General features: G+C 42.5%; 1 protein-coding gene across 1 annotated transcript in view; it reads left to right on the forward strand.

The window, feature by feature from the left end:
- Positions 1-1,187: 1,187 nt before the first annotated feature.
- The window catches only part of TCEANC2 (transcription elongation factor A N-terminal and central domain containing 2), a gene marked incomplete at both ends in the record, with an annotated part of 47,219 nt that continues 35,442 nt past the window's right edge, over positions 1,188-12,964 (forward strand). Inside the window, one exon of the mRNA XM_080691028.1 lies at positions 1,188-1,289. Coding sequence (XP_080547154.1) covers positions 1,188-1,289 — 102 coding nt within the window. The remainder of the gene's footprint in view (positions 1,290-12,964) is intronic.

Raw genomic sequence — 12,964 nt, forward strand, 5'->3', positions numbered from 1 at the left:
CAGCCCCTTCCCCGCCCAGCCAGCGCCGCTTCCGCCTCCGCAGGAGTCTCAGCTCCGCCCGGACCAGCTCAAAACGGCCGCCTCCGGCTCCACCTCTGGATTAGGAGCTTCCCGGCTGGCGCGGGGAGGTGGGCCCAACCATCGCGATGTGGGTGCGGGGCAAGCTGGGGCCTGTAGTTCCCGTCGGCGGCCGGCTGGGTGGTGTCGGGGGCGTGGCGACGGGAGCCCCGCCCCTCGCGGCCCTCGCGGTGCATTCTGGGGAATGTGGTTCGTCTACCCTAAGGAGCCCCGCCTCTCGCGCGCTCTCGCGGTGCATTCTGGGGAGTGTGGTTCACGTAGCCCAGGAAGGCCCGCCTCTCGCGCGCCCTCGCGGTGCATTCTGAGGAGTGTGGTTCACATAGCCCCGGGAGCGGCGGCCCACGGAGTAGGCTGTGATGGAAGGCTTGTGACTCCGCTCCTGCGAGGAAGTCTAGAGGCCGGCGGCCGGCCGGGAGCTTCTGGGAGTGCTGTTTGCGGGAGCCCAGCGCTGCCAGGGTTACTTTTCCTGGTGGGTTACTTTTCCTCAGGCTGTTGTGGAGTGTCTCTTCCTGTGGGGGCGGGGGGCAGAGGAGCTTGGAGTTGCCCCTCGCTCGGGCGTCCCGAGCCTGACAGTCATAGTTAGGCAGGGTCTTCTGATCGCCGAGCAGTCGTTCCTGGTTGTGAGGATCCTGCGGAGGTCTGGAGGTGGTGGTTGCTCGGCACGAGGGCAACCCTTAAGCTTGGGGATGCGGTGGGGTCGTTGTTAAAAGGGCTTCCTTGAGCCCAGCGGAACGGTAATGCTGCTTCAGCCCTACCTGAGTTGGAGAAGAGTTTTTAAGTCACCAGGTTCAGTTCTTGCTCCATTTTGTAATTCCTTCCACAGTGTGCACTTTTGGAAGCTAGGACCCTTCCTAATCCAGGAAGTAGACTAATCATAGTATATTTTAGAGGTTCCGTTCTAAAAACGGAACACTACCCCATCCCCGCACACCCAGGAAATCTTACTTCCTGTAAGTACCACTCTAGAGTCCCCATCATTCTGGGGTACTTTCAGAAACCCCATTCGTGTCACTTTGGGGAACACGCATCATATTGCCTTGGCTAAGTTTTAGAATCTGCCCTCTTTCTTGAGCAGAATACACTGCAAGCACGTGAAGGTATCCCCAGCAATGGATAAATTCGTCATTCGAACGCCAAGAATCCAGAATAGCCCTAAGAAGAAAGATCCTGGAGAAAAGGTTTACAAGCAGGCCACAATTGAATCTCTGAAGGTGAGAGGGGATCTGGGACTAGAGAAAATGGCAAAGGACTGTGATAGGAAGATAGTGCCAAGGGAGACCTATGTGAATTATGTCTTACTATTGCTTCCTCCTGGAAAGTGCGCTGGAAGACCGGTCCGTCCCTGTTTCTTCCATATGCTGTACAAACTTCTGTTTATCGATGTCCACACCTCTGCCACACTCTTCTCAACACCCTGCCTTTATTTTACTATATTTTCTAGCAGGTAAGACAAGACCCTTTTGATTTGGGCTTTTTTTTTTTTTTTTTTTTTTTTGAGGTGCTAGAGATTGACCCCAGGGTTTCTGTATGCTGTTCAAGTCCTCTCCCACTGAGCTATATCTTTAGCCCTCTTTTTTTTCTTTCGTAAAAATCTCTTGTCCGGAATGTTGAAGTACTAAATATGATTCTATATGCCATATACAAATTTATTCAGGAATGAGTGACAGTGTTGTATAGTACTTTCATATCTTACTGGTCAGAACTGAATCACACAGCCTACACAGCTACATCTGGGACTGAGAAATATATATATATATATATATAGAGAGAGAGAGAGAGAGTGTGTGTGTGTGTGTGTGTGTGTGTGTGTGTGTGTGTGTTGCTGAGGACTGAACCCCAGGGGCATTCTACCTCCAGGCTATATCTCCAGCCCTATTTTATCTTTTTATTTGGAAACAGGGTCTCACTAAGTTGTGGAGGGAGTGCCTAAATCACTGAGGCACAAGTGATTCAAACCTGCAATCCTCCTGTCTCAGCCTCCTAAATACTGAGATTACAGGTGTGCACCTACAGTCATTCTACCTCCAAGCTACACACCCCCCCATTTTTTTATTCTTTATTTTGAAACAGGGTCTCACTAAATTGCAGAAGGCCTCACTAAGTAGCTGAGGCTGGCTGTGAATCTTCAATCCTCCTGTCTTAGCCTCCCAAGTACTCGTACAAGTGTGTGCCACCACACCTGGCTTGGAACTCAGTTTTATTTCTGTTATCAAGGAAGAGACATGGAATCAATGAACATAGTTATTTAGTGGATACTAAAGTGATTGTTTTACTAAAAACAAAACAACTATAGTTAGTCCCTTATGTAATTTTTTTTTTTTTTTTTTTTTTTTTTTGGTGATGGTACTGGGGATAGAAGCAAGAGACAGTCTACCTCTGGGCTATATCCCATCCCTTTTTATTTATTGTTTTAGAAAGAGGACCTTGCTAGGTTGCTGAGAGTCTTGATGTTTCTGGAGTTGTCCTCAAACTCAAGATCCTCCTGTCTCAGCCTCCTGAGTACTGGGATTACTGGCATGTGCCACCATCCCAGCTTCCTTTTGTTATCTTGAAGGTTTCTTCCTGCATTTGACTTTTTCTTTTCAGTTTTCTTTCTTGTTTCCACTGCCTTCATTACATCCTGAATGTTTATGCTTCCCAGAGCTCTGCCACATTTTTATGTGTTTTGTCCAGGGTAACTCTGTCCATCTCAAGGTTTCCTAGGTGGTCGACTGCTAGACCTGCATTTCCAGTCTCTGAGGGAGAACGGTTGATCAGGGGTTAAAAGACAATGTACAAAAGGACTAAGATAACAAAGCAGCATTCTGAGTACTTGACTTGGCTCCTTCACTGGGCTCCTTTTCTTGACATCCCATAGATTTACCAGATCTATATTAGAAAGCAGTTAAGGATATAAAAGCAGATGCACTGGGTTTGAGGCCCTACAAGGCAACTGGGTGGTCTTTAGGAAGAGATTCCCGCTGGGTGTGGTGGCGCACGCTTGTAATTCCAGCATTTGGGAGGCTGAGACCGGAGAATCGCAGTTAGCGGACAGCCTCAGCTACTTAGTGAGAGCCTCTGCAACTCAGTGAGACACGGTTTCAAAATTAGGGCAGGGGGTGTAGCTCGGAGGTTGAATGCCCCTGGGTTCCATCCCCAGACCCGCAAAAAAAAAAAAAAAAAAAAAAAAAAGAAAGAAAGAAAGAAAGAAAGATTGATTCCCTTCTCTGGGACCTCAGATTCCTTGTGTATAAAGGTGTAGGTTGAACTGTAGCAGCGTTTATTCAAGGAACACAGCTGTCATTGAAGCAAGATAATCTTCACTATTTGAAGCAACCCTTTGAATTAGAGGATGTTTAGCATCTCTGACTCTTAGGCACTAAATACAATAGAATCTCCCACGATGACCAGAATGCCCTCATGTATTTCCAAGCAGCCCTTGGTTGAGACCTACGGAATTCAAGATGTTCTCTAAAGTTGCTTGTACTCTTGCAGTTCTCTGACTTGGTGGAACACATTAAAATTTTCAACTGTCTGTGCTTTGTCAGAAATTCATAGATAATTATATATAGCAATGCTTCTCAAGGAGGGATAATGATGTAAGAGTAAGATGGGTGGTGATGGTAATGGAACTATACATGCTTACCTACAGACCCCTTTTTTTTTGGTGTTGGTACTGGAGATTGATCTCAGGGGTGCTCTACTACTGAAGTACATCCCTAGCCCCCCTTTTTTGTTGTGCTAGGAACTGAACCCAGGGGCATTCTGCCTCCAAGTTACACTCCCAACCCTTTTTATTTTTTATTTTGAAATAGGGTCTCATTAGGTTGCTAAGAATCTTGCCAAGTTGTTGAGGCTGGTCTTAAACCTGTGATCCTCCTGTTTTAACTTCTGAGACAGGATCTTGCTAAATTTCCCAAGCTAGCTTCAAACTTTCAGTCATCCTGTCTTACTTTTCCAAGATTACAGATGTGTGTCATCAAACCCAGCTCAACCATCTTTTTTTTTTTTTTTTTGGTGGTATTGGGGATTGAACCCAAGGGCAATTCTGCTGCTGAGCTACACCCCTAGGCCAAGTTTATTTTTATTTAGAAACAAGGCCTCACTAAGTTGCAGGGGCTGGCTTTGAACTTGATCCATCTGTCTCAGCTTCCCAAGTATTGGGATCACAGGCATGTGCCATCACACATAGCTCAAACACCCATATTTTAGTGCACCTTTCTCTCCTCTGTGTCCCTGCTTGTGCCCAGTTGAAGATCATTATATGTAATGATGGAGACAAATGATATAAAGTTTATGGAATCAGACAGTAGGTATATAGAATAACATTCCCCTTATACACATTAGCTTTTCTTCTAAACTTGCTGTTTTTCTATATCGACTCTTACGTTCATCTACTAGGTAACTAAACTAGAATCCTTGGAATTAATTTTAGCTTTTTTCTCTCTCATGTCCAATTTCTAGTTCTGCTTCCTAAAAATGCTTCTGCTTGTACTCATGCTTCCTACTTTAAATTCAAAATGGTGTTGTTTCTTCATCTAGAGCAGTGCTGCAGTCTGCAGACTTGTCCCCCAGTTCTTGCTGTCCTTCATCACTCTCTCTCTCTGCACTTATGCCAGAGGAATGTGCGAAGGGAGAAAAGAAAATCTATTCAGGTCACTTCCCTACCTAGTCCTTCAGTCATTTCTTATTGCATCTTGATAAAGACTACATTTCTTTATATGACACTCAACATCTGCATCTGCCTGCCTCATTCCCTGCTGCTCTTATTTACACTTTATTGTCAGCCACCCACTGTTCACCAGAGGGGTGATGTGCTCTTACTTACCTCTGAACTTTTTTTTTGTGGTAGTAGGGCAGAGTGGAGCCCAGGGACTTTTCTACCTCAGGGCTATACTCCCAGACCTATTTTTATTTTACATATATATATATATATATATATAATTTTTTTTTTTTTGGTGGTACTGGGGTTCCTGGAAGCCCTTCTACCTCCGGGCTATACTCCCAGACCTATTTTTACATTTTTATTTGGAAACAGGGTCTCCTAAGCCAGTGCGGGGCTGGCTTCGAACCTGTGCGATCCTCCTGTCTCTGCCTCCCAAGCGCGGGGATTACAAGCGTGCGCCACCACGCCCGGCTACCCTATTTTATATTTTATATTTTATTTGGAAACAGGGTCTCACTAAGTTACTGAGAGCCTCACTAAGTAGCTGAGGCTGATTTCGAACCTGTGCAATCCTCCTGTCTCAGCCTCCCAAGTATGGGGATTACAAGTTTGCGCCACCACGCCTGGCTACCTCTGAACTTTTGCATATACTCTCCTGTTTGCCTAGAATGCCCTTACTCCATTGTCTTGGAGGCAAGAGTATAGTAATTAAGAACACAGACTTTGGAGCTGAGTTACTTGTGTTAAAATCTTAGTTCTGCCTTTGTGATCTTTAGCAAGTTATTTAATCTGTGACCTCATCTATAAAATGAGAATTAATAATACCTATTTTATAAGTTTCTATGAGTTTTGAGTGAGTCAGTATATGTAAAGTGCTTAGATCAGAGCCTGGCACATAGTAAGTGCTGTGCAAGTGTTTGCTCTTATTGTTATTATCATTACTTTATGAAATCCTGTTCATCCCCTATGATCTAGTTTAAGAGTCTTCTCTACTATGAGGTCTTTCCTGACTACCCTTCTCTCCCCCAGCTAAAGAACCAATCTGATCAGAGAAGAAGAGTCAGTCTCTGGCCTATCCTTGTAACTTAATGCCCCTATCATTGCATTTATTTAGATAGTATTATAATTTTTTCTTTATATGTGTTTGCCTTGCTATACTCTGAGCTTCTTGAAAGACTTTATCTTCTTTTTTTTTTTTTTTAATGCAGTACTGGTGATGAAACCCAGGGGCATTTGACTGCCGAGCTATACCCCCAGCCCAACTTTTTTATTCTTTATTTTGAAATAGGGTCTCACTGAATTGCAAAGGGCCTCACTAAGTAGCTGAGGCTGTCCATGAACCCGGATCATCCTGTCTCAGCCTTCCAAATTCCGGGATTACAAATGTGCACCACCACACCCAATTTTTTTTTTTTTTTAAACAGTACTGGGGATGGAACCCAGGGGCTTTTCTACCTCTGGGCTATACTCCCGGACCAATTTCATACTTTATATGGAAACAGGGTCTCATTAAGTTGCTGAGGCCTCACTAAGTAGCTGAGACTGGCTTCTAACCTGCACAATCCTCCTGTCTCAGCCTCCCAAGTACTGGGATTACAGGTATGTGCTACCACACCCGGCTAGACCCTGCTTCAAAATAAAGAATAAAAAATAGGGCTTGGGTATACCTCAGAGGTAGAATACCTATGGGTTCAATCCCCAGTACAACAAAAACCAAAAACAACAAATATCTATCAGAGTACTTACCTTACTATATTGTAATTTTCTGATTACCTATAGTTTAATCTGTTATAAACTCCTGAGGTCTGGGACTACAGTATCTTACTATGTTCTAATTCTGCTCCAAGACCTGATGCAGTGCCTGCTATGTTGTAGATAAAGTTTTATTAAATAAACAGTAATCATCCTTATTTTGGATTGCCCTTGTACTGGGTTTTGTTTTGTTTTTTGGTACTAGGGATTGAACCCAGGGGGATTCTGTCTCTGAGCTGCACCCTAGTCTTCTTTTTTGTTTGTTTTGAAACAGGATCTTGCTAGGTTGCTGAGAGTCTTGCTAAGTTGCCAAGGCTGGTCACCAACCTGCAATCCTTCTGTCTCAGCCTCCCAAGTATTGGGATTACAGGTGTGGTTTACCACAATGCCCAGTTTTTGTAGGGGTTTTAATAATAAACTATTCTACAAGTACTATTGTAAGCATCTTTAGGCCCAGCACTTTGCTAGTTATAAAATCTAAGCCCTTATTGGACATTTTATAAGGGGATAAAAAATTTAAAAATTAATAATAATAAATTAATACAAAATTATGTGATTCATCTAAAAGGGTTAATGAAGAGAGCTGGGGTGGTCATGGTGGTGCATGCTTGTAATCCCAGCATCTGGGAGACTGAGACCAGAGGATCATGGTTCGTTGACAGCCTTAGCTACTTAGCAAGACCCTTCACAACTCAGTGAGACCCTGTTTCAAAAATAAAAATACTAGCCAGGCGTGGTGGTGCACGTTTGTAATCCCAGCACTTGGGAGGCTGAGACAGGAGGATGACACAGGTTAGAAGCCAGCCTCAGCTACGTAGTGAGGCTCTCAGCAACTTAATGAGACCCTGTTTCCAAATAAAGTATTAAATAGGTCTGGGAATATAGCCCAGAGGTAGAAAAGCCCCTGGGTCCCACCCTCAGTATCAGCAAAAAAATAAAAAATAAACTCTCTCTCTCTCTTTCTCTCTCTCTCTCTCTCTCTCTCTCTCTCTCTCTCTCTCTCTCTCTCTCTTTCCTCTCTTCTCCTCTCTTCTCCTCTCTTCTCCTTTTTTTTTTTCTTCACCACTGGGGATTGAACCAGACCTCACACATTCTAGACAAGTGCTCTACCACTGAGCTGCATTTGCATTCCCAGCCCTTTTCTTTTTTAAATTTTGAGTTAAGGTTTCACAGAGTTGCCCAAGCTAGCCTCACTTGCAATTCTGCCTCAGTCTTCTGAGTTGCTGGGAATATAGGTGTGCACCACAGTGCCTTGCTGCTCTGTTTCTTTTATATATGCGTGGTGCTTACTTTCATGTGCATACAATGGCATATTAAAAGTGAGTTGAGTTAAATATGTGAATTCTATAGAGTTAGCTGGGTCCATTCTCAGCCAGGTGACTTATTTCACACACCAGCATCATGTTTTAACACCTAGAATCTGTCTTGGTTTCCTTATCAGTAACATGAGGAATAACACTTAGTAATGCCTCATCTGCAGAATTGTTATGAAGGCTAACTAAATAAGTGCATGTTGACAGGGTTAAGCACTGTGCCTGGCATGTAATAGGAGCTGATAGTTTCCTCTTTTCCCATACAAAAAGGGAAAAGCTCAGTAGTAAGAGCCGAAGATAATGATGATGGTGGTAGTAATGATTGCCATCTAGGAATGGTGGTAGTAATGATTACACACTTGTAATCATAGAACATCAGAGGCTGAGACAGAAGAATTGCAAGTTTTGGGAAGACCCTGTTTCAAAACAAAACAAAACAAAAATTTAAAAAGGGCAAGAGATGTAGTTCAGAGGTAGAACACCCCTGGGTTCAATCCCTAGTATCTTCCATACAAACACAAAGTTTGTGTAAATGTATGCTTTTATTGTTTGTTTTACAGATGAAGAATCTAAGGCACAGAGATAAAGTAGCTTGCCTGAGGTCATGCAGCTCTAGTCTGGATTCATAATCTGCTCCCTATAGGGTAAACTTGGAGAAAAAGGAGAGTTCTGAATGTGAAGCTTCAGGAGGCATAAAAATCTTGGGATATTAGGACCATTATACTTCTGTTATCAGTATATTACAAGTAATTTTGCCATAGTCTTATCGCATTCAATAAAAGTGATACTCAGTAGAGCTCATGTAGTATACATTTAAATGGTAAAGGTTAATTTGGTTAATCCCTTCTGATTCCCATAAAGGCGAGTGATCTCTGTTGATTGCAGTAGTAGATTTTTTTTTTTTAATTAAGACATCCTAAAACCAGGCTTAGTGACACATACCTGTAATCCTCGTACTTCAGAGGCCAAGACAGGAGTATCACAGGTTGAAGGATAGCTTCTGCAACTTAACAAGATTCTTTTAAAATAAAAATAAAAAGGACTGGGGGTGTAGCTTGGAGGTAGAGCACCCCTAGGTTCAATCCCCTGTACCCCCCCCCACAAACAGGCACATGTACATACATCCTAGAATACGCTTTTTTTCTTTTTTAGCTAAGCATTTCAAACTGTTCTCTGAGCCTTTCCTTTGTAGGATTAACTAGTCAATATGTTGTCTCCTGCCCCCACCAATGGAATGGTGCACACATTATTGCTTATGGATAAATCATTTTCCCTAACACTTTTATGAAACCTGATGTTGCAGTCATTCCCAGTTTCAAGACCAGATGATGAGCACATCTTGTTTTAGGCACAATTGTTTCACTACTCATTGTAGCTTCCCCATTCATACTTTATGCCCATTTATGTCCTAAATAATTCAGGTAAGCATTTTCAGGCCCATATTTAGACAGGTGTAAAGAAACATTTCTTTGATATATGTAGAACATTTTTGTTCTGGAACAAACTGCTACTCTTCTTCCTTCCCTAAAATTTCAGATCTTAAAATTGTGCTGTAAAGCGGGTGTGGTGGCGCACGCTTGCAATCCCAGCATTTAGGAGGCTGAAACAAGAGGATCATGGTTCGCAGACAGCCTCAGCTATTTAGTGAGGCCCTTTGCAACTCAGTGAGACCCTGTTTCAAAATAAAGAATAAAAAATAGGGATGGAGCCAGGCGTGGTGGCACATGCTTGTAATCCCTGTGCTTGGGAAGTAGAGACAGGAGAATCGTGCAGGTTCAAAGCCAGCCTTGCTGGCTTAAGAGACCCTGTTTTCAAATAAAAATATAAAAATAGGTCTGGGAGTATAGCCCAGAGGTAGATCTTAAAATTTCAGATCTGGGGTTTTCAGGAACCCCAGTACCACCAAAAAATTAAAAAAAAATAAAATAAAATAAATAGGGCTGGAGTTGTAGCTCAGAGGTAGAATGCCCTCTGGGTTCCAGCTCTGGAACCAGGAAAAAAAAAATTGTATTGTATAGTAGTTTTATTCAATTCTACTTACTGTGTACTGAGGATAGAGAAATAAATGACATATTGTTGCTATCCTCAAATTATTTCTGGTCCTTGTCATTTATTTGATTGGACAATATATGAAGAAAGTACAGATGCAGTAAATAGGAATCTATAGTTTGCAGAGGGACCCAAAGGTTAGTATGGTTAAATGTGGCAAGAGAGAAGCAAGAAAGCCTTCATAAAAGAGGTGATACTTGAAGAAAGTTTTAAAAAGTGAATAGATGTTTAGCAGGCAAACACAGAGCTAGTTGGGCATGGTGACACACACTTGTAGTCCCAGGACTTGGGAGACTGAGACAGGAGGATCACAGATTCAAAGACAGCTTCAGTAGGTAGTGAGACTCTCATCAACCTAGTGAGACCCTGCTTCAGAATAAAAATGAAATAGGACTGGAGGTGTAGCTTGGTGGTAGAATGCCCCTGAGTTCAATCCCCACTACAACAACAACAACAACAACAACAACAACAACAACAACAGAAAGAAAGAGCGAGCGAGCATCCTAGGTGATCAGTGTGAGTACTATATTTCACTTGGGCAGCTGCCAGTAGTTTGGTGTAAATAGAGCAAATGATGAAACTGAAGAGAATATCATGAGCCAAGTCATGAAGGGCCTTGTATATCATGCTAGAGTTGGGATTTTGATAGTTCAGTGTGTTGAAATAATCTGATATGAAGCCCCTAACCCATTTTCAACCATGTAGAAATACTCTTAAGTCTAATACAGAGTGAAAGCAAGAAAAGGAAATACCCAAGTGCCAGGAAAAGAGAGGACATTGAAACCCAGAGCTATAAATGGGAGCTGAAGCTGCATAGTTCTAGGCAATATGGAAACCAGATGTAATGATTAGGGGCTAGGGCTTTAAAACCAGTATGGGAACTGGAGATAAGGTCTCAGGCTAATGTGAAACTGACCCTCAGTGTGAAGTGGGAGCCCAAATAGAGCCACTGTGTTTGTAAAAATGAGCTAGTACCAGTACAAGAAAACAGAATGAGCATTGTAATATTCTGAGTGTAATAGATGGAAAAAGCATTGGCTATAAAACATTAGAACCAAAAGCTGGGTGTGGTGGCACACGCTTGTAATCCCTGCGCTTGGGAGGTGGAGACAGGAGGATTGCACAGGTTCGAAGCCAACCGTGCTGGTTTAAGAGACCCTATTTCCAAAAAAAAAAAAAAAAAAAAATTGGTCTGGGAGCGTAGCCTGGAGGTAGAAGGGCTTCCAGGAACCCCAGTACCACACACACACACACACACACACACACACACACACACACACACAAATTTAAAACATTAGAACCACACTCTTATTACTATGCATAAATATATATAGTTTAGATTCATGCTGTCAGCAAAGCTGGAAAAAAAATTAACATGGTCTAGAACCAGGAAAGTCCAAAGACCTTGGCAGAGACAGTGTGAGATTTCCATGTTAAGACATTTCATATATCCTAGGGTACCCAGGATTCTCATGGAAAATAATCCCCCCCTTTTTTTGTGTGTGGTTATACTGGGGGGGGGGGGGGGGAACCCAGAGGCTTTTAACCTCCAGGCTACACTCCCAGACCTATTTTATATTTTATTTGGAAACAGGGTCTCACTAAGTTGCTGAGAGCCTCACTAAGTAGCTGAGGCTGGCTTCTAACCTGTACGATCCTCCTGTCTCAGCCTCCTAAGCACTGGGATTACAAGCATGCGCCCCCATGTCTGGCAATAATACCCTTTAAAGATGAACTCATGCTGGGCATGGTGGCATATGCTTGTAATCTCATGCTTGGGAGGTGGAGAGAGGAGGATCACGCTGGTTCAAAGCCAGCCTCGCTGGCTTAAGAGACCCTGTTCCCAAATAAAATATATAAAATAGGTCTGGGAATGTAGCCTGGAGATAGAAGGGTTTCCAAGAACCCCAGTACCACCAAAAAAAAAAAAAAAAAAAAAAAGATGAACTCATGGTCAAAAATTATAAACTTCATCAGAAAATAAATTCTCAGCCAGGCATTGTGGCATACGCTTGTAATCCCAGTACTTGGGAGGGTCAGACAGAAGGAGGTTGGGAGTAGCTTGGAGGTAGAATGCCCCTGGTTCAATCCCTAGTACCACCAAAAATTGGGGAAAAGAAAAAAGGAGACAATTAGCTGAGTGTGGTGGTGCATGCTGTAATCTCAGTACTTGGAAGGTTGAGACAGGAGGATCACAGATTCAAGGACAGCCTCAGGAACTCAGTGAGACTCTCTTTCAAAATAAAAAATATTAAGAGCTGGGGTGGGAGGAGGTATAGCAAACCTCGGTACCAAAAAAAAAAAAAAGTAAAGAGAAAGAATGTCTAATTATCAATCAGTAACCATAATAAATACAGATAGACTTAATCATGCCTATTACAAGATAGAGAGTATATCCTGGCGTGGTGGCGCACGCTTGTAATCTCAGCATTTGGGAGCCTGAGACAGGAGGATGGCGGTGCATGCCCAGCCTCAGCTACTTAGGCCTTTTGCAATTCAATGAGACCCTGTTTCAAAATAAAGAATAAAAAATAGGACTGGGGGCATAACTTGGAGGTAGAATGCCCCTGGGTTCCATCCCCAGTAACACACACACACAAAAAAAAAAAAAAAAAAAAAAAGAGAGAGAGAGTATCAGTTGGATAGGAGTGGGGGTGGAAAAGCAAAATAAAGTAACCATAGGCTGTTTTAAGCATAATGCCCCTATAAAGTTTAAAGAGTAGAAGGCATCCCAAAAGACTATCATGGGAAATCATTGAAGCAATGTTTGCAACAGGAAAAATATGGGGCGGGGGGACCCTAAATATCTATTAGGGGAATAGATTTCAAAATTCTAAGACATTTGTATAAAAATAATGGAATACTTCCCAATACTACTAAAGTGGATCACCTAGGATTGTATTTATCAGTATGGATAAGTTAAGAAAATACATTGATCAGGAAAAGCATGATTTTATACCTTCCTATTGAAACTATCCCTTTATTTACCTTTATATGTTTTTCATACCACTTAACATTGATACTATTTCATATTATAAGAGATCATAGAAAAGGACTGTCTCATTTTGACTGAAGCCCCTAAAGGCTAAGAACAATGCAGTAGGTATCAAATGATATATTTTGTTGT

The sequence above is a fragment of the Muscardinus avellanarius genome, assembly GCF_963383645.1.
Source record: "Muscardinus avellanarius genome assembly, chromosome: 3".
NCBI classification, from domain to species: Eukaryota; Metazoa; Chordata; class Mammalia; order Rodentia; family Gliridae; genus Muscardinus; species Muscardinus avellanarius.